The sequence below is a fragment of the Colias eurytheme genome, chromosome 27 (assembly GCF_061535395.1).
Source record: "Colias eurytheme isolate Ceu_HAF_F1 chromosome 27, ilColEury1 Martin Lab GWU primary, whole genome shotgun sequence".
NCBI lineage: Eukaryota > Metazoa > Arthropoda > Insecta > Lepidoptera > Pieridae > Colias > Colias eurytheme.
In genome coordinates, this window is record NC_143006.1 from 6,732,640 (window position 1) to 6,755,402 (window position 22,763).

Genomic DNA, 22,763 nt, shown 5'->3' on the forward strand with positions numbered 1-22,763 from the left:
ATATTTTAAAATTTGTAAGTAATTACATATATCGATTATAATGAGATTTACTAAAAAATATATTTAATTGTAAAAAAATGTATATCCTTCGAATAATTCTAGATTAAAATATATTATTTTAGATTAATGACATATTACTTTTGCCAAATGTATATTAATATATGACAAATTTTAGATTTAATTTCAAAATATGGCTGTGATAACATAGGTTATGTACATAGATATTAAGGAAAACAATAAATACGTTTTTTATATATACTGTTGTTTTATTATTATACCTCTATGATCTATGAAAAGGAGATGGAAGTAATAAATACATATTTTACTGATAAATTTATTTTATAGAAGGTTCTGCCTTAAGGGGTAAGAAAATAGCCTTTTATGACCTATTTTAAGATCTATCTATAGGCAAAAATTCATCAAAATCGGTCCAGCCGTTTCAGAGGAGTTGTATTGCAAACACAGTCGGGATTTTTATACTTATGAATACTGATAGGTATAAAAGGCATGAAAATCAAGGAATAAAAAAAAACACAAATAAAAAATCCATAAATTTTATTAACACTAATATTATAACAAGTATTATGTACAAAATTTCTAATTGTATCTAGTGTTGTTTACAATGTGAAATAAATACATCAATAATCAAATAAACACGAATTGAAAAAGATAAAAAGATTGAAAAATATTCGATCTTTCAATCCTTTTTAATTCATACATTAATTTATATTATCTACTTATAAGTAAATACGACTTACAAAGTACAACAAAACAATTAGAAAAGCTTCTTTTGATATTTTTAAGTAGTTATCCAAAGCCTTTTTATTGTTATAAAATATCAATTGAATTTTTTTATTAGACCGTACTTATTAACAGACAAAAATACAAAGAACAGAAAGACAAAGAGAAATAAAAAAAATATTTTTTGTTTAACTTTAATGCAATGATAATTAAATCAGTATTTATTTCACATTATTTATATTAATTTAAGCACTACAGTGCCGTTTCAAATCTGAATTTAAATCTAAAAACACAGTCGATAATTTCGGCTCTACTTTCAGATTGTTATATTTACATTAGTACATTAAAACTTATTTTTACTAGACATTAGTTTCGTATTTTAAAATAGTTTTGGTGTGGTACAACAATTTTTTTAGATATTAATATTTTGAGTGTATGTTTGTTTCTCTGCAACGAAAAAACTCGAAAACTACTGAGATGATTTTAAAAATTCTTTCATCTACATAGTATTAAACCAAAGGACGTATAACTAGTGTAGAATAAAAGTACTACAAAATAAAGACCTTAAACAATAATAATTATATTTCATACTAAGATTTTTTTTTATTACGTAAATTTTTTGAATTTAAAATGACATAAAAATCAAAGAAAATTTCATTGTACCACACCAAATTGAATAGTATTAATAAAAATCAACAATTAAATTAATGCAAATAAAAACTCCTTACAGGAAAATAAATGCCAATCACACTATGGGCCGTAACTACAGACTAACACATTTTTTGTGTTATTTAGATTTTTTGTGAGTATATTTTGTATGCACTTTTTTGGTTTAAAACAGGATTTATTATTAAGATTGAAATATTAACTTATAGATTTGTAAGATATTTTAGATTTTTTAGACAATTTTGTTCAGCACTCCATGTTTTTCGTAAGATTTTTTTTTAATATAGAGTCTAATACAGACATATTATTGGAAATTGTCGAGCCGTTTTCAAGAGTTACATAAATAAAGTCTATTTAAATGCACATGAACATAAAATAAAATCATAATACATACTTTAAAAATAAGGGTTTTTGGCGGATTTTTGATAATTAATCATGTTTTAAATCTGGTTTAAAGTTTTACAAAATACACTCACTATTTTTAAACAATTGTTATTTTATAACACATTCAATTGAGTTATTTTACTAATAAGTACACTGTTAGTTAAATATAATTTAGTTCAACAAATTAGTATTTTGTAGAACTATTTTAAATTATTAACAGTTAAACGTATAGATACTGATGTATTTATTTTAGTCACATTATGTTATTATGCTAAAGTTTTTAAACACATTTTTTTCAGTATTAAAATAATTATTATATTATGTTACTGGCGATGATTTTAAATTCATAACTTTAAATACGTATATATTTTTTAGTGATTTTTTAATTATTTAAATTAACCCACTTCAAAAAGTTAGGTTCTATGCTCTCGCTTTGAATTTGCCATTTGGTGATTTTTTTGTCATTTAGGTTCTAGCATAGATATAATGCGACTAAATGAAAAATACATAGAATCTTAGCAATTTTACTTATTATACTATTACAGTTCGATTACAATAATTTACAATAATTGGGTGGATAACGATTAAAAAATCCCGCTTGGACGGAAATAGTGATCTAAAATAGTGGTTCATTTAAATATCACGACCTTTTTAATTAGGTACTTTTAATAATAATTATTAATTTATCAATTCATAATTATTATTATTTCAGTGATAAAATAATAATTTTCATAGTTTTTTGTAGATTAATAGAGTTGTTCTGACAGTTTAAAGTTTATTAATTAAAAAGGTCGTGATACGTTATAAAATAAATTTGGAGACTGGAAAGCGAAAAATATATTTTTACTGATCGAATATATAAAAAAAAACTGTGAATATTTCTTTACATAAAGAAATGATGCAGATATTATATGATGTAAAAATATCTGGATAGTTCACTGGGAATCGAACCCAGAAATTCTCTATTGTAATTATTTTTCGTCAATGTATTATTTTATTGGACATATTTTTATACTTTCGCTTTGCAGTTTCCATTACTAAGTGAAGGAACTTAAAATCAAAAAAATTAAAATTATTAATTAAGCGTTTTAACATGCATTATTTACGTATGATGAAATCATATTATAAAAATAAACGCAATGAAAATAAATAATTATCTAATTTCGTGTTTTATCCTAATTTATTCGCAGATTATTTTATGAAAACTACATTTATTTACACTTTGTCTATAGTAGTTTAATGTACATACATTTGGGGTTGATTATCTTTGGTTTTGTGAACCGTTGGTCAATTCTTAGGTTATGCTTTACGAAAAATTACTTTGTAATAACAATAAGAGGTAATAAAATTAATTATTTCAGTACAATGTTTATTTAAATCATAAGATTACATGTTACAGATCAATAATTACAAAGAATTACCACAAAAAATTACAAAAAATAAAAATTTTGCCAAAATTTTTTATTTAAAAAAAATCAAAGCATATCATCATCGGGGTTCTGTTTCTCGTATATTTCCTGCATTTTCTGTTGATCTTTAACCTTTTTCATTTGCGCGTAGATGGAGGCAGCTTTGTAGTTGATCGGCCCATAGTCTTTCATGTCGGCGTCGGCGTATATAAATTGGTCTTCGGGCCTGAAAGGCTGGGGAAAATATATTTATTATTAGAATATAAATAAATAAAAATGTTGAAAGTTGTTGCTTAAATAATACTGATACCTATAGAAGACAACAATCGATTTTGTAATCATAAAAATAAGGGGATTGGTTATACTTTTTTATGCAAAATACTTATGATCTATGAAAGATGAGCATTTCTGAAACGTGTTGTTGTGTTTATTATAAATATAGCAGATAGCTCCTAATAGCTCATTCGACCCTTTTTAAATATATTTTCATACTTTATTTGTTATTTTAATTGTTTACGTACTTTACGACAAGTTAAGAAATAGAAATTTAGTGACAAAAAGATTTCCTCACTAGAGCCACGAATGTTAATTATTATTTCAGTTGTAATTAAGTCAAAAAAAATCAAAGAAATTAATTGTTGTGAAAAAACATTGATATTAATTTTTAATAATAAAATTATTGTAATCGTATCGTATTGTATTGTAATCGTAATTAATCATATTATTTTATACACAAAAAGTTATACGTATGTATGTTAGATTAGAAATAGCAAAGCTTTATTAGAATTTTTTGAAGCTCAATAGAAGCAAGTTATAGAATGATGAAAAAATTACCTTTTTTAATAAATGTACGTGTCACTCTTAGCTAAGCGGCCCTAGAAAAGAAAATAAAACGTCACAACACATAAACCATGCCTCTTTTGATATTTTTAAAGAAATGCATTAGAATTAAAAGATGATATTTTTTGTTAATACGCTACGCGGCTCTAGTGGTTTTCTTGATTAAAAACGCAAAAAAGAAAACTGTGTTTTTTTTACACAGGAAAATTTTCTTGGCGATGCAATGTCAAAAAAATGAAAAATTCGTGAGTTATAGCCTATAGGATTGTCATCTCTCTTGCTCATTACTGAAAAATACAATGTTATCTCACTCTTACACTAGCGTACGCTGTTCATTTGTTTCTACATCCTTTACTTTTTTGTATAATCTTATGAATCAAGATTTATATTATTATATACATGGACGTATAAAAAAAGACGGACGCCGTATTACGAACAAACAACGTGAAGCCACCATAGTAAGCTAGCGATCGTGTAAAGACAATAAACACGCACACACTCTCACCATAGTAAGCTAGTCGGCCGCCATTACGTCGTGAACTACCGACTGATTAACTGCGTCACTGTTTCACAAAAAATATTTAAAATGCCGTCTTGCGTGGTTAAATGGTGTCGCAACAGTACAATTTTAAATAACAAAACACAAGCGATTACATTCCACAGGGAAGCAAGTTATTTCTTTTATGTTTTATTGACAAAATTATTACGGCAAAATTTATAGAAAAAAATACAGCCGCCATTTTCATCAACACAGCTGTTGCCATGGCAACATGGCACACACACATGGATGTTTCGCCGCCATTACTAGGCTTCACTCAATGTTTAGGCGATATACCGTCCGTCTTTTTTTATACGTCCATGATTATATATATATTATTTTCATACTAGATATTATTTTCGCACTAGATATTAATCTAGTTCGAAAATAATATATGAAAACAAAACTTTAAACTTCACAAGTTGAAAAAAATGGTCAAAATGATACGATACTTAGTTAACTTAATTTAATCAATTAAAACAAAAACACATACAAAATGTTAGTAAACTCACCTTAAACATCTATCTCGTTAAACTTAAGGGTCGCGTATTCGGTTCTCGGCTGCGGCTTCCTACTACTCCCCACACTACACTTACTACTTTCCTTACTACCCTCACTACCTATAGTGTACGTATCGTACAAATGCCTATTAGAATTGACTGTATTTTTAAATTTTAAATTATGATTACCTAGCGCTAAATCTGCGTACACTAACTTCTTATTCTTAGGCTTATCCTCTCTAATATTCGTGTTATATTCTGATTCTATGTGTCGAGACGAATTTGATATGTAATTCCCTTTTAATAAATGCAAGTACGATTTACGTTCGGAATCGTTAAAATCCGGTTCCGGGTAATCCGGTTTTTCGTAATTATCGTAAACGCCTACACAGGACAATTTTTCTCGAAGACTTTCGGACTTTTTTAAGCGATTTAGATTTTGGGTGTTCTTCTCTCTAGTTCTGTTTAATGTTTTAGTGTAATATTGTGTGTCTGTCGGTTGGTATATCATGGGACCTATAGTGTTATTATATGATCTTTCTTGGTCTACTGGAATACGCTTGTCTACTCTAATCGGTTGGAAATAACAAAAACTGTGATGTTTCTGAAGCGGTATTTGGAAGTTTTTCTTGTTTTTCCCTTTGCTAATGTTCGGGAAGTGATTCCGTTTTTGTAGATATTGGTGGTTAGTGTTCTGAAAGGGAAATTTGTATGTTAGTCACAATACACACACGGAATGATGTTATAATGAGTGATGCTATACCTGTTCTACTTCACTACTATTTACGCTACTTGACACTGAACTACTGCGTTTTAATGTTCTCTTTGGCACGGGTTTCTCTGTTAGTTTTGGTATTTGTAAAGTTTTTGGTTCGATCACTTGTTTTTTTGGTACTTTGTTCATGTTTTGGTCGTTCAATTGGTTCACTACGGATTTCACTAATGATGTTGACGGTAAAGTTGTCAATGTTCTTTTTGGTGTAGCTCCAACTATGTTTGGTTTGGTCAAATCTAATGCATTATTCGTTTTATCATCGTCATCTGACGTTTCAGCTTTATCAAAATCGATTTTCCTTATTGTACTGAATTTTGATATATTTTCTTCAGATTTCGTGCTTCTCATGGGAGCGTCTATAGTATCTATTGATCGTAATGAAGTCGTATTTATCAAAGGCATAGATAAATTAACATAAACGTGATCGGTTTTCAACGGAGATGATAATGGAGTTATTTTAGTTCTAGGAGCAGGTACTGGTCTATTCAAAGATGTTACAGATGCACTTATATCCTTCTCTTGGTCTATACTTTCTTCGTACACTTGAATCGAATCTGTGAGATTCTCAAATTTTTCAACACCACTTATATCTGATTTAAATTGTAGTAAAGATGGATAATTTTCATAAATATTATCTTCAGAATCTATTTTATCTTCGTTATCACTTTTATTATTATTAATTTCATTGAAATTTTCCCCATATTCTGTATTAGGATAGAATCTTTCTATATTCCGTTTTCTAACAATTCTCATAGATTGAAACTTTGGTTTCGTTTTGATATTTCTCGTGTTCAACGAACTGAATTTTCTTGTATCTGATTCATTTGTTTCTTCATCTATAGTTGGAAATTGTTTTAGATACGAGTTCGGCATTGGAGGTAAATACGGGTTGACCAATACAGTTTGTTGTAGAGGAAATAATTGTTGTATCGGCGATAATACTGGCATTCCATATGTTGAAAAACTTGAATTTGTAGTTTGATAATTTCCAGTATTTTGTACAAAGGGTGGACAAACAACCCTTGGTGCAAACGAAGGGTTCGTCTTTAATTGTTTTTGCAATGTTTCAACGCTCGTGCCTTTTTTTGGTTCGATTACTCTAGGCTGTATAGCTTGTACTGGCTAAGCAAAATGACATGAAAAGAAAAATGCAAATTAATATTTCAAGCGAACACAAGGTTAAATAAAATTAAATCATGCTAGGTAAGGTAAAAGGAAAGGTTTAAGAAATAACTTTGACATACATATTTTGAGTTGCATTAATTTCTTTTACGATTGTAATTGCATATTATTCTTAATAATAGAGAAAGGTCTTTCTTAAACCTTAATTATTAAGTAATGATATTGTCAAACTATTAAAAAAAAAGATCTAGCGATGCATGATACATTTATAGTAATTAGATTTGGATTGCGACAAAAAGGAGAAAAGCGATTTATTTATTTAGTAAGGGAATTCAATATTGATGGACATTTCTAATAAATAGTAAATCTGAACCATGTTTAATTTCAAATAAACTTTTAACTATCTTCATTGCTTAACTTAATTCCATTATTTGGATTTCTTCTATCTTCACATTTCCCCAATACAAATACATAAATCGCTTTTCCACACACATTAACCAACATTAATTTTTACATATATTTTTTAAATTACCTTATTAGGCGGTTGTTGCAAGCCGTGGAACGGAAGGTTCTCGTACAGCCCGGGGTTGTCCGCTCCGAGGCCGTTTGCTGCATTATCTATTCCATTCGTAGCTGGGCCTGTAATTATTAATATTAGGAATTAATTTTAATTTAGAATTTCTTTTTTAATCGGGCAAGTACCTAGAAATCCTAATACCCAGAGATACCGAACGAAAATATAAATTATGGAATTTAAAACTGTTTCCATTTATTTCATCACATTTATTCTCTCAATTATTTATAAGTAACAATAGTTTTCCATGTAGATAACAATTAAAAATAGAAAGAATTTCAACCACGACCAATCTTGATTAAGATAACCGTGTACCAGACGTAATGTGTTGTAACCAAACAAATATTATTAATTTTAAATACATTATCGTAATAATTTTGAAAAAAACGACGTATTTTTTTTATAATGGATAACTTCGGTATCGAGGGAAAATTGTAATATTTATTTATACCAATCAGAATCTAAAAATAATCACATATCTTAATCACTTTAAAAATAGGTATAATGAAAACCATAAAAATTATCAATAGAAATAAGATCTATAATATTTAACAGTTTAAAAAAGTCATAAAAATAATAGAGGAATACGTAGGAAAATTACAAATTTTTAAGGTACATAAATCATGCAAACTTACTGTCACCGGGTTTTTTCCGTTTTCTCGTATTTTTCTGGATTTTACTCGGTTCCGTTCTAGCGTTCACACACATTCTCTCAGGCCTTTTGAACGACACAACTAAAACATGCCATTAATAAAACAAAATGCCACGAAAATTATCAAGCAAAAACGTGCTAGAACTTAATATAAATGTCTTTTTAGAAAAACCTTTAAAAGGCTTAACTCGAACCAAAGATTATCGAGGGTAGTAGAAAATTTCTTCTTTGAAATTCCCTTAAAAAATATTTTTTTTGAGGGTAGTATAAGAAATTTTCTTTAAAATTCCCTTAAAAATATTTTTTTTGAGGGTAGTATAAGAAATTTTCTTTAAAATTCCCTTAAAAATATTTTTAATAGTACAGAATTTAAGACATTTTTATATTAAGTTCTAAGCATTAAAAAGCTGTGCTTCATGCAGAGAAGGTGCAAATTAAACTGTTTCGTGTAAGTGAATGTTTTGATGATTATTTAAAATAACGTGAAAAAACTGTGTTTCGTATGAAAAATAACTACCTCCTTCAGTAACTATAACATTGGGTGTTTCACTCTGAAACAATAATCGTATTCTCTTTGGCCCATAGTTTTTATTCAAGCTCATTAAGGACACCGCTCTTTTATTTGTTTTATTTATTTTTTTATATTTCCCACTTTCATCATCTGAAGAGTCACTTTTTCGTCTAAAATTCCTAATAATTCCAGATACGAAGTTTTGCGAATTCTTTGGTTTCCCACTTTTCTTAGAATATTCTGTTTTCTTATCATCTTCGATTTTATTTCTTTCCAATAGCCCCAAATTGCTTTCTTCGTTCGCTTTATTTTCTGTTACATGTTGTCTTTGAAGTCTCGCCGGGTTTTTGGGACTCAACGTATGATTTGAATTAACATGCACTAAAACCCCCGGTTTCGCCGGCCATTTATTTGGCGTCACAACATTCTCGACTTTATCGCTATCATTTTTATTCACTAATTGTTCTTCTTCATTAATATCTTCATTTCTATTTCTATTCGCGTTTATTGTAGCTTCTAATTGTGTCAAACTCGCTTGCAAGCTATTCGTGGTTCTATCTTGAAACTTGTTCATCTCTAAGTGTGAATTCTGTGAATCTACTAGTCTAGTTCTATCCGACGTTTTTGGGCTCAGCAGACTGAGTCTAGGCGACAAAGCGGGCAAAGCTTGAGATATAATCGATTGAGCTATGGACACTTCGTTTAAACAGCTACCGTCCGGACTAGTCGAACAAAATAATAAATGTTAGCGTCATGCCATGAATGTGAAATTAAATGTACACTTAAAATAAAAAGACAACAAAAAAGTGTGAAGACATGTTAGTAGAAAATGATAAAATAAACATAAAGATATACATAAATACAGACATAAATAGAGAAGAATGCTTTCAATCCCATGCAAAATTAAATATAATTAACTACAAAACGCTTTTAAAAAGAAAGCATTCTCCATTATAATGTACCTGAGTTGTTAATGGTAGTCAGTCTTAGGACATCTGGTGTTAGTGCGGTTAGGAACCTAGGTAGGAACAAATTGTTATTATTTGTTAGTATATTTGACGAACAATAAACAAAAAACTCACAATCAAAAATTGTATATAGAGTTTGAACTCTACTGATATGTAATAAGGTGCTAATTTCAATGACTGTTTTAGAAAAGTATTTTTAAGTTAATTCCTTGGAAGTTTTTTCATTATCTTTTAGATGTGATTGTGAGTGTAGTGGTTTATAATATGTCAATGATTATTATGTTAGTTGTGTATTTTGTCGAGAGGGGTTCTACTGATGGTATAATAGGGGCAAGTCACTTAAAGTATTTTTTTTGTGTGTTGGTAAATAATTTGTATAATTGCAATGTCAATGCTTAACTCTTTTTAATTACTCGCTATAATTATAGAGTATTTGTTTTATATTTATTGGTAGAATTGCTTAAATATTTATACATAATATAGTTTTCTTCGGTTCTGCTCGGATTGAACAAGGATCTTTAAAAATAATATTTCATTTTCCAATAAAAACGATTACGAAGTTTTTACGCTTTTACTTTCAGAATAAAAAAGCTTTTCTATTTAAAATTAAAGTGTATGAAGTGTTAATTCTATAGTGTTTATTGTAGTGTATTATTACCTAGATTGAAAGGGATTCAGGATTACTATATTATTACTTATTATCATGCATATAACTCCTTAAACCTAATAGCCATTGGTCCAAGCTCAAACTCACACTCAAACTCAAACTCAAACTCAACTTGAGGGTACAATAATTGGCGATCTTGAGTGTGGCATGGATATTGTGTGCCAAGAGTCGGCTCGGACCAAAGGCGTCGCTGAAAATATTTGTAAATAAATAGATATATATAATATGGGGAAAATATATTATTATAGGTACTTATATGTATGGGTTTTTATACCTACTGGGTTTTGGTTGGATGATGATGTTTTCTTTTCGTTTTTTATTTGAATTTTTTAATCAAATTGAATGTATCAATCAGTTTACACAAGCTTATTTTTTTCATCATATTTTTAGTTGTCTCTTTATCACTTCTAAATAAGTGTAGGTGTGTAAGAAAAAGCTAAAAACGGTGATTTTTTTTAATGCAATTTAATAAATTAATGGAATATTATTAATCAATAATTTATTATTATTCCTGGTGTCTAAATTAACTAAATTACGTAGTTTAATAATATAAATATAATATGGAATAAATAAAAATAAAAATCATCATCATCCACCCTTCTCAGTCAATTATAATACTAATAAGGGAATACTTATATAATTACTTTTCAATAATACATTATTAGGAGGAAAAAATAAGATATTTTATAAAAACTATAAAAAAAAACTTACTTTTCGCGCTCCTCAAGTTCAACTGGATTATTGTCTAAATATTAGTAAAGTCCGAATTTTTTATTAGTAGGCGGCATCCGGGAAACAATAAAAAAATAAAAATAAATTAGTAAAATTAATAAACATTCATAATACATTATTTTATTAATTAGTTAACTATATTCTCAAACAAAGCTTTACTTTTTAGATATTTTTTTTTAATTCAAAACATTCCAACAACAAACTGTAAAAAAAATGCAAATTTATAATTAAAAAACATTTACAGTTAAAGTCACTAATTTAAATTAACGTTTAACAACCTATCTCAAAACACAAACATCACAAAACAACAAAAAATCACAAAAAATACATTTTTTTTAAATTTTCCAAAAAAAAACTTACACTTTGATTTGGCGCGCATTCGCCTACAAATGCAGATAATCAAAATGCACAATATGATGGTAATGATGAGTATAGCGAGAGCTATTCCTCCGATGAGGAGGAGCTTCTGTCTGTCACGCCACCATACTTTGTTACCTGGAATATTTATATTAATATTAATGTATTTATATTAATATTAGTGTTAATGTTAGTGTATTATTAGGGAAGGGTTGAATTATTCCTACACAAATAAATAAATTCTTTAAGAAAAGCAATTTTTTGGGGTTGGTGGGTTGTATTTGGATAAATACTAAAAAGTGGGTCGCTTAAAAATTACTGTTTTTTTTATGGTGAAAGAATTGTAATACAAACATTTTTTAATTTGTCCAACTTTAAACAAATTATGGACTTTTAGGCATTAAAAACCTTCAATATTATGTCAAAATTTGAGCACAATAAATTGTAGATGCAAATCTTTGTCTAAACGTATTACAAACTTTTATATGACAACGTATTTCTCTCATTATTATTTTATTGAATCTAATTTTCAAATAATTGTTATGATTTTAAATCATTTTTTTGTCACGTAACATATTTAGTACTTACTATAACTTTCCAAGTTGGCTGTAAACGATAAAAAGTAATTTATTTTTAGCATAATATAAACGAAGTATTATAATAAATGGGTTGGGATGAAAATGATAACACTTATTAGAAAACTCTACATTTTACACACTTATGCCGTTTTGTTACGGAAAATTTTTAAACATGATAAAATTGAGTGTGGTTGTTAATGGTGAATATATAATTTTTTGTGACAAGAACCGAATTTCGGTTATTGGTTATGAAAATGACACTGAAACTCTGCTCAATACACTCGTAGGTAGACTTTTGGTTCGGACAATTTTCATTTATTTAAGGTATGTCAATATGTAACATGTCAGTATGTAAAGTAAGAAAAAAAACAACTTTTTAAGGTAAAAACTTATTTATTACAACTCACCCATAACATCCCGTTCACAAGGCCTCGACACCCCCACACTGTTACCGGCTAAACACAAATAGGTGCGGTACACATCGACACTGTCACTCAGTCGCAGATAGCTCTGTACACCTTCCGACCAAATCTTCTCGTCTGTTAGTGTGTCATTGTCGTTTTTGAGCTTCCATGTGAATGTTACCTGGAGATTATTATAATTAAATAAATAAATGGTGATCCTTTATGAAATAAATAAATAATATTAAAAAGATGCGCATGGGTCATTCGGGACTGGCACGTCAAAATGAGGCTAATAAGCCACATTTCTTTTCATTTCATTACTAATGTAATAATTATCATTATTGTAATAATCATCGTTGTTGGCTTAATACACATTGTTAAAACATATTGTAGTACTTATATTCATTGACAATTAATTATTTCTATTTTATAACGTTGATAATATATTTAATCATGCACAGATTCACCCGCGTACAAAATCAAATATTTATTTAAGCTAGTCACTAGCACTAGCAGCTAGTGTAATGTATAATAACCTATATAACTGTAAAGTTTCATCCAAATTCGTCCAGTAGTTTTGTAGTTAGAGTAAAAAAACATACATCATCACAAGTTTTCGCATTTATAAAAATAGTAGTTTTTCACGTTTTTAAACTTGTTGCCTAGGCCCTAGTTTATAGGATTAATATAGTACATACCTCACTAGGATTAGCATAAGCAGTACACACTAAAACTTGGTGGCCATTAATTTCTGTCTGTTTGATACCGCATTCGGGGATATCTGAAATATCAAGTGTATCTATAAAATATTATGAAAAAAATTGATAACTGTATCGTCTTCGGAGGGAGACATAATGCAGCTCTATGTATTTATTTTATCACTCTATTTAACGTTAAATAATTCATGTGCGTAGTATTATATTTTAACTGATTTATTTTTTGGATTTATTTGTGTATGCTGACACATATTATGTATTAACAGCTCTATATATTTTACGTGCCACATAATTAAGTTATAAGTATCAGTTCAATAACAAAAGTTTAATTATTTTTTATGACGTCGTTTTGTTGTTTATGTTGCAAGTTAGTTTTGTCGCAAACACATGGTCCAGCCGTAAATATACATACTTACGATCCAGTCTTAACTATAAATGTCCCTTTAGGCTAAGCATATCTTGAACAGAGAGACAGACTTACACATAACATCCAACAGCACGGTGGTATTAACAGCTCCATGTCGGTTATACGCCTCGCACATATAGTGTCCCGCGTCTCTCCTCGCCACTGGGCCCAACAGGAGAGTGTTAGAGGAGGAGAGAATGAGAGATTGGTTCGTGTGGTCTTTGGCGGAACTCTTGCTTGGTTGCTCTCGGCGCCAGGAGTAACTGGGCATTGGGAATCCTCTGAAAAGTGGAGTATGTTTTTTTTAACTAGATTAACTAACATCTCTTATCTGGTTTACTTAACAAATATACCCTGTCAAGTCATCATAATAAGAATGTTTACAAAAAATATTATATTTTATCCGTCAGAAAATAGGTGAGGTCTGGCGGCCCTGGGATCTTACTCTGTACCGTGAATAATTTACATTTAATTTTCACATGTAATTTACATTTATTAACAAAGGGGTTACAACCCCTACGTCGTATAGGGGTTAAATGAAACAATTTACCACATTGTAGTATTTAAAATTAACAAAAAAATCAGATCCATGCATAATTAACAATTATAGGAGTTTTTTTTCGTCTGTACGCATACCTACTACTTTTACACGTTTGAACGCCTTCATTGTTTTTGTTTTATTCAGCTTTACGCTACTTGATTTATCAATGTCAAGTTTTTGGTTATTAATCTGTTTATTAATCAATTAGAATAGAATACTAAATAAATATAAAATAAATCTTACTTAGCCGAGCACACGACTTTGGCCGGGATTTCGTTCTCGATGACAGATACAACTTTTGGTGTTACTGTTATGTTTTCTGGTTCATCTGAAAAATAGATGTTATTTCTCCGTTTAGAATCACGAAGAAGTGTTAATGATGATTTTTCTTCCTTCTCTTTTTATAAGTAGATAATAGTAATAATAGTGTTTGTTCTTTTACTTGTATTTTTTGATTGTGTGGATATCTGTATAGGTGATAATGTCAGATTAAAAAAAAGTGTTCCGCAATAATGTCGGGATAGTATATCACTGTGTGCGTGGGTGTACTGCCACAGCGTGTGACATAGTATATTTAGTGTGTAGTGTAATTTTTAGTGTGCTCTACAATGAATTTCGTAGTGCTACTAACAAACAGACAAGCGACGTTGTTAATGTATTGATAGTATATAAACGTGGGTGCATTTGCAGGGATTGTACTAAAATTTGGAGCGTGTATTACTTATTATAGTGTTAGAATATAGAGTATAGTGAAGTGTGAAGTGTTCGTTTAAATTCGACAGCAAACTTTGTGAACCATGCCAGGGCGGCATTGTTGTAGGTTTTGTATTTGTATATTATGTGTGCGTGACAGGAATCATCTATGTGGTGGGAGTCGGATAGTCAATACATATTATAGCGTGTCATACTAATATTATGTTTAAATAGTTTGTGTGTGTGTGTATGTGCACTCACACTCGACAGCAAACTTAGTGGTGCTGTTAACAGGCGGTCCGGCCGCGTTACGAGACGATCTGCAGGTATATCGCGCCGCCGAGCCCGCGCGGGACAACCCCCCGCCCCATGCTGTCATGTTCCAGTGCTGAAAGAGAATATTATTATATACTGTCACACCGCTGATTTTCAAAAATATTTTTTTTTGTATTGAGAATAGGGGAGTGCTTGACCACAATCTCGCCCGATGTTAAGCTGAGATGTGGTCTTATATGGAACGCACTTCCCCAGAAGGTACCTGTTCACTCTACGCTTGAAGATAATTAAGCACAATCCTATAGAAAAACAAACTAAGAAATGTGTTCGTAAAAGTCTAAGTTCCGTACAAATTAGCTAAAAAGTAACTGAAAAGAGCGTGTGTTCTGAGCACAAAAACTTCTTTGAAATTTCATTATGTACCACAAGAAATATAGGACAAAAAAATGTGTGCGTGTACTAGAGTACACACGTAAGAAGTGAAACTTCTTTATGTCCTTATTTTTCAAAAAATAATTTACTATATACAATATTAAAGAAATACGTTAGTCACACGCTCGTCGCTACCTACTTAAATATTTACACCGGCCGCTGCTGCAACTCGCTCGCTTCGCTCGCTCGGCTCGTGCGGTAGTTCAAAAGTTAACCTAAGATGCTCGTCGCTTCGCTCCTCGCTACCTATTTGAATATTTACGCCGGCCACTGCCGTTTTCAGCTTATAAAGGATTTCGACTTAGGCGGATTTTGTTTGGACAGAGAGTTTGAGGTTTATTCTTATAAATTTTGAATTCATAAAATTATAATTGAACACCTGACACCAATCAAGCAAACACGTGTTTACGTGAGTCATAGATTTATTATCGTATACTCCTAAAATGTTTTCTAAGAAACAATAGTGTACTTACATTGTCGGCACGTTCTTAAAGTCGGTAACTTATTTTTGTTTGAACAATAGAGGTAATAAATTCCTAATGATCAAGTTGTAAAGGTTGTAAAATAAAAAATATTCTATATTAAAACGTATATATAATATGTGCGTCATTAATTTCTGACTGTTTCGAAATTTGGTGCAAAATAAAATAGTGTGTAAATAAAATTTGTAAAAAATCAATAAAATAAAACAATTGAGTAAAGATCTATAGGCATATTATGTATGTATTTATACAAGATATGTTTAATATTTATACAGGGAACTTCTCAACGTGTTATCTATGAAATTATACTTTTACTCAATAGGCTATTTGACAAGGTTTTGAAAACTGTCTCAAATTATTAAGATACGTTTATAGAGCACACAAAACACATGTTTCTTAATTTTTTGTAGTTATTAATTGAGAAAATGGAAAATAAAAACATGATATTCAAATATGCCGCCAAAACACAATTTTGAAGAACATGGCGTCTCGCGACCATGGTGACGTCACAGCGGCGTAAACATCAACTTGCTCCTAGTACTTATTGTTCGTTTTTGTTTTAATTATAGTATAATTAAGTTAATCTGTTTAAAAACCAGAAAATGAGTTCTTATAGATAGTGTGTAATTCCTGGATGAAGAAATACAACTATTAAAACCCCTGACAAACTATTTATATGTGCTCCAAAAGATATAAAAATGCGTAGAAAGTGGTTGCAGTTAGCTCGCAGAAATCCAAGTGATATTAGATATATCAATTAAAATAGTTATATTTTTTTGTGAAGACCACTTCGATGTAAGTATGGTGTTGAATACCTAGTAGGCAGTTTATTTTATTTGCAATACATCGTATAAATCGTCTCATTACTTACCTGCTTGAGGTTAGATAATGATATACATATTATATATATAAATTGATGATGACGTGTTTGTCTAAACTGGAGGGCTGAAATGAAAAACAAAGGGCATAACCTAAAAAATGTATCCCACCAAAAACATTTTCATGTAAAATGTTGCCAAGACGAGCCCATATGACTCGCACTGTCAAAAAGTTATCAGATCTCATGTAGAGCCAAGCTTCTAAAACTACACGCCCTAACTCTACAAGGCCTAACTTCACAAACTCTACACCTTGGTCAAAATATGTGGCTTGGCCATTTCGCTACATTCACATCGGCGTAAGGTGAAAAATTAATTCACTGTTCATTACTTTTGTGTTATACAATAGTTCTTGTAGTAACGAACGGCCAAGCCACATATTTTGACTAAGGTGTAGAGTTTGTGAAGTTAGGCCTTGTAGAGTTAGGGCGTGTAGTTTTAGAAGCTTGGCTCTACATGAGATCTGATAACTTTTTGACAGTGCGAGTCATATGGGCTCGTCTTGGCAACATTTTACATGAAAATGTTTTTGGTGGGATTTCATTTCTTTTTGTAAGTTGTTTGTAACAAATTTTTTTTTTATTTTTAGCTACTGTGTGGACGTAAGAGGCAGGAGACGTTCGCAACACTTCTATTCATTCATATTTATATGATCTGATCTGAAGTATATGTCTCAATATATGTCGATTAAATTTTAATTTTTTTTTTAACAAGGAGTACCTATACATATACATATATATCTAGGGGAACCAAGTTTCAGATTATTAGATTAGACCTCTAGCGTCATCAAAAATTTAATTTAAAATTACAGGTCTCATACAAACTCCCATCCCCTATCAGGGGTTGGGGGATGAAAGTTACAAGTTTTATAATTTTTTTGTTGTTTGTGTGCTAATACTAGCTTACATACAAAATTTCAGCTTTCTAGGACATTAGGAAATACCTTAAGAATTTTGATGATCATCAGTGAGTCAGTGACGAAATTAGCGTTTTTTAGATATAAATAAAATCTGAAGTATAAAAGCTAATGTAATTAAAACTTAATATGTTCAATAAGTCCACTATTGACAATATATCCCGAAAATTTTGTTGATCTAGCATAATCCAAACCCAAGTTATGAGGGTTCAAAAAAACGTCGAAGCGCTTCGAGAAAAGGTAGGTAGTGCCCGTGCGTTTCGCTTGGCTCGTCTTGGCGGGGGCACTACCGTGCCCCCAGATATCATTAACAGTGAAATACCTCTATTTTGGTTTCAATTAATTTATTTAAATAAGGAGTTTTTACTCAAATTTTTAAGTCGAAATTAAATGCAATATTTGCTTCTTATTTAAGAAAAATTATTTATATAATATTTTTTGAATGTAAATCAAAAGTTTTTTTTAAACTATAATCCTAATAAGTTCAATTTAATATTTCTTGATATCATTCATTATATAATCCGATTAATAATATTGTTCGCTGTTCGCTGGTCGCTGTTCGCTGTTCGCTGGTCGCTGTTCGCTGTTCGCTGTTCGTTGTTCGTTTTTGTGTTCGTGTTTGTGTTTGTGTATGTTCACATTCACATTCACATTCACATTCACATTCACATTCACATTCACATTCACATTCACATTCACATTCACATTCACATTCACATTCACATTCACCGTTGTTCGTTGTTCGTTGTTCGTTGTTCGCTGTTCGCTGTTCGCTGTTCGCTGTTCGCTGTTCGCTGTTCGCTGTTCGCTGTTCGCTGTTCGCTGTTCGCTGTTCGCTGTTCGCTGTTCGCTGTTCGCTGTTCGCTGTTCGCTGTTCGCTGTTCGCTGTTCGCTGTTCGCTGTTCGCTGTTCGCTGTTCGCTGTTCGCTGTTCGCTGTTCGCTGTTCGCTGTTCGCTGACACATGATGATGGCAAGGTCCAAGATTTACTTCAAGTGAAACTATTTCACAATCCATGTTCACTTTTAAATCAGTAGCAAGACAATCGGCTGTTCGCTGTTCGCTGTTCGCTGTTCGCTGTTCGCTGTTCGCTGTTCGCTGTTCGCTGTTCGCTGTTCGCTGTTCGCAGTTCGCTGTTCGCTGTTCGCTGTTCGCTGTTCGCTGTTCGCTGTTCGCTGTTCGCTGTTCGCTGTTCGCTGTTCGCTGTTCGCTGTTCGCTGTTCGCTGTTCGCTGTTCGCTGTTCGCTGTTCGCTGTTCGCTGTTCGCTGTTCGCTGTTCGCTGTTCGCTGTTCGCTGTTCGCTGTTCGCTGTTCGCTGTTCGCTGTTCGCTGTTCGCTGTTCGCTGTTCGCTGTTCGCTGTTCGCTGTTCGCTGTTCGCTGTTCGCTGTTCGCTGTTCGCTGACACATGATGATGGCAAGGTCCAAGATTTACTTCAAGTGAAACTATTTCACAATCCATGTTCACTTTTAAATCAGTAGCAAGACAATCGGCTGTTCGCTGTTCGCTGTTCGCTTTTCGCTGTTCGCTGTTCGCTGTTCGCTGTTCGCTGTTCGCTGTTCGCTGTTCGCTGTTCGCTGTTCGCTGTTCGCTGTTCGCTGTTCGCTGTTCGCTGTTCGCTGTTCGCTGTTCGCTGTTCGCTGTTCGCTGTTCGCTGTTCGCTGTTCGCTGTTCGCTGTTCGCTGTTCGCTGTTCGCTGTTCGCTGTTCGCTGTTCGCTGTTCGCTGTTCGCTGTTCGCTGTTCGCTGTTCGCTGTTCGCTGTTCGCTGTTCGCTGTTCGCTGTTCGCTGTCGCTTTTCGCTGTTCGCTGTTCGCAGTTCGCAGTTCGCTGTTCGCTGTTCGCTGTTCGCTGTTCGCTGTTCGCTGTCGCTGTCGCTTTTCGCTGTTCGCTGTTCGCTGTTCGCTGTTCGCTGTTCGCTGTTCGCTGTTCGCTGTTTGCTGTCGCTATCGCTGTTCGCTGTTCGCTGTTCGCTGTTCGCTGTTCGCTGTTCGCTGACACATGATGATGGCAAGGTCCAAGATTTACTTCAAGTGAAACTATTTCACAATCCATGTTCACTTTTAAATCAGTAGCAAGACAATCGACAATCGACGCGCTCGCTGTCAAGGACAATTTTTTTTTTATTTTTAGCTACTGAGTGGACGTCAGAGGCAGGAGACGTTCGCAACACTTCTATTCATTCATATTTATATGATCTGATCTGAAGTATGTCTCAATATATGTCGATTAAATTTTAATTTTTTTTTTTTAACAAGGAGTACCTATACATATATATTAAAAATATATAGTTCCCCTATATATTACCAAGGGGAACCAACCAAGTTTTAGATTATTAGATTAGACCTCTAGCGTAATCAAAATTTAATTTAAAATTACAGGTCTCATTCAAACTCCCATCCCCTAGTTTAAGGGGTTGGGGGATGAAAGTAACAAGTTTTATAATTTTTTTGTTGTTTGTGTGCTAATACTAGCTTACATACAAAATTTCAGCTTTCTAGGACATTAGGAAATACCTTAAGAATTTTGATGATCATCAGTGAGTCAGTGACGAAATTAGCGTTTTTTAGATATAAATAAAATCTGAAGTATAAAAGCTAATGTAATTAAAACTTAATATGTTCAATAAGTCCACTATTGACAATATATCCCGAAAATTTTGTTGATCTAGCATAATCCAAACCCAAGTTATGAGGGTTCAAAAAAACGTCGAAGCGCTTCGAGAAAAGGTAGGTAGTGCCCGTGCGCTTCGCTTTCGCTTGGCTCGTCTTGGCGGGGGCACTACCGTGCCCCCAGATAACACCTTGAATATTTAAAATATATCGTCTGATTTAAACAGATAAATTGTCAATTCATAAAGTTATTTATATAGGTATGTAATTTATATTATCATTAGCTGCTGTAATAACACTCTGAAACAGCTAAGTCAATTAAGTTGAAACTCATCGATCAGCAATTTTACATTTTTAGACCATTACAAAGAATTTCTCAATAAATATCGAGAATACATTTTTTATTGAATACTGAATAAGCGAGAAAACATCTGCAGTACAAACTTCAATTAATAGTCAATCGAAAAATAATGAAACCACTCTACCTATTTCAATAAAGTTTTGATGGCTGTTTATTTGTGAAACTTCGCGCCAAAATTCACTTTATTACGGTTTGAGTCAAATAACTGAGATTGATGTTTAATAATCTTATTTGTCTGTTTGAATGTCACGAACTTGAATTTAAACTCAAAACTTTACAAATTCTTATGACTTGTTGAACTTTTATTACAATTTGTGTAAAAAAAAATTGGTTGTCTATAAAGTCGGTTTACTGACGATAGTTGAACGTGACAACGTCCGATTGTGCTTCTTTGTCGCTCGTTCCGCACTCTCGTTTGCACATCAAGCCTTACATGGAACGCCTCAGAGCGAGGTAACGCCGCATGAGTCATGTTTTTTTCGTGCGTGCAGCCAGCTCTATCGAATTATAAGACGTTGTCACGTCAAAACAATTTCAATCATGCTGTTTGGCTTGTATTGCTATTAGTTGCTTTTTGCTCCGGTTGATCAAAAAATATGTTACCTACCTATAGGTTAGAATTTTCATAAAACGGTCCAGTGTTTTTGAATCTAAAACAGTACAAACAAGCAAATATTTTCTCTTTATAATATCTACTAAACACATTATAAGTTATTGTATAGATTTAAAAAATATCATGTGCGTGTCTTTTAGCAACTAAATAATTTTTATTTCACTACGCTAGACTTTTATTAATGTAGAGTTGCCTAAGTTGACAGCTTTTAGTGCTCAACTTATATTCTAGACCAACTTAGAAAATATGTAGAATGACATTTAAAAAGCTCTAACTGTCACTTGTTGATGTTTATGATTTTGTTGGCGTAATTTCAGTGTGAAATAAATAATATTTCAAAGACTTATTATAGAAATTAATTTCAAAGATTTTATTACATTTTCAATTTCAGCTTTGTAATTTTTTGAAGTCTAGAATATCTATTTGTAATATTTTTGATATTTCATGAAAGATTTTTCAAAACAGGATTGTTTTATAAAAAATGATAATATTTATTTTTATGTTTGATCGTTTGTAAAACTGTAAGCCTGATGAAAAAATCGTATATTGAACCATTTAACTCTTTATAATAACAGTTATATAAACAAGACTATTTAATAAATCCTCACTTCAATTTATTCTAAACTAGCTTACCACCCGCGGCTTCGCCCGCTTTGTCTAAAACCTAATAAATTATATACTAAAACCTTCCTCTTGAATCACTCTATCTATTAAAAAAACCGCATCAAAATCCTTTGCGTAGTTTTAAAGATTTACGCATACATAGGGACATAGGGCAATAGGGACAGAGAAAGCGACTTTGTTTTATACTATGTAGTGATAAAGCAAAATCCTTTGTTATACATTCTGAAATAAACTTACATAATAAATAAACAATATTTTAACGAAATATACTCCACTCACGTTTTGACGAAACTTCTTCCATATATTGTAATGTTTTTTCCATAGAAAAGCTCCACAAATCCGATGTTAAATTGAATCAAACAAATAATCGAATTATCGAACCCACGCAAAGTAAATTCAATAAACGATACAAGATATTTTATCTGTAGTAATGCAATATGTTTGTTTATTACATTGTGTGTTCCTGGTATACCTACAAATTGAGATAAACATACCTTTGTTGATACCGCCTCCTTGGTACAGTGGTTGACGAGCGTAGCACCGTGGAGTCCTGGGTTCAATTCCCGGTGGAGATGAAGAAAACAAAATGCTCGGTCTTGCAGGACACAGAGGGTTGATCACCTACTTGTCCCTGAAGAAAATCGATCAGTAAATCAGATGTATAATGCATCTGCCCCTTACCCCACCAGGGGACATGGGATTTCACTTTTTTGTTGATATCTGTTATCGAAAAAGTAACGGGAAGGTAAATATAAATACCAATGATATTACAAGTAAATAGGTGTAGATACACAATCTA

General features: G+C 31.6%; 1 protein-coding gene across 1 annotated transcript in view; it reads right to left on the minus strand.

The window, feature by feature from the left end:
* Positions 1-3,338: 3,338 nt before the first annotated feature.
* The window catches only part of nrm (neuromusculin), a 385,531-nt gene continuing 366,106 nt past the window's right edge, over positions 3,339-22,763 (minus strand). Inside the window, exons 19-33 of the mRNA XM_090117221.1 lie at positions 15,036-15,162; positions 14,325-14,409; positions 13,616-13,821; positions 13,117-13,199; positions 12,422-12,599; positions 12,025-12,042; positions 11,440-11,574; positions 11,059-11,092; positions 8,719-9,434; positions 8,185-8,283; positions 7,508-7,614; positions 5,842-6,975; positions 5,091-5,772; positions 4,036-4,075; positions 3,339-3,436 (exon numbers count right to left, since the gene is read on the minus strand). Coding sequence (XP_089973347.1) covers positions 5,092-5,772; positions 5,842-6,975; positions 7,508-7,614; positions 8,185-8,283; positions 8,719-9,434; positions 11,059-11,092; positions 11,440-11,574; positions 12,025-12,042; positions 12,422-12,599; positions 13,117-13,199; positions 13,616-13,821; positions 14,325-14,409; positions 15,036-15,162 — 3,603 coding nt within the window. The 3' untranslated portion in view covers positions 3,339-3,436; positions 4,036-4,075; position 5,091. The remainder of the gene's footprint in view (positions 3,437-4,035; positions 4,076-5,090; positions 5,773-5,841; positions 6,976-7,507; positions 7,615-8,184; positions 8,284-8,718; positions 9,435-11,058; positions 11,093-11,439; positions 11,575-12,024; positions 12,043-12,421; positions 12,600-13,116; positions 13,200-13,615; positions 13,822-14,324; positions 14,410-15,035; positions 15,163-22,763) is intronic.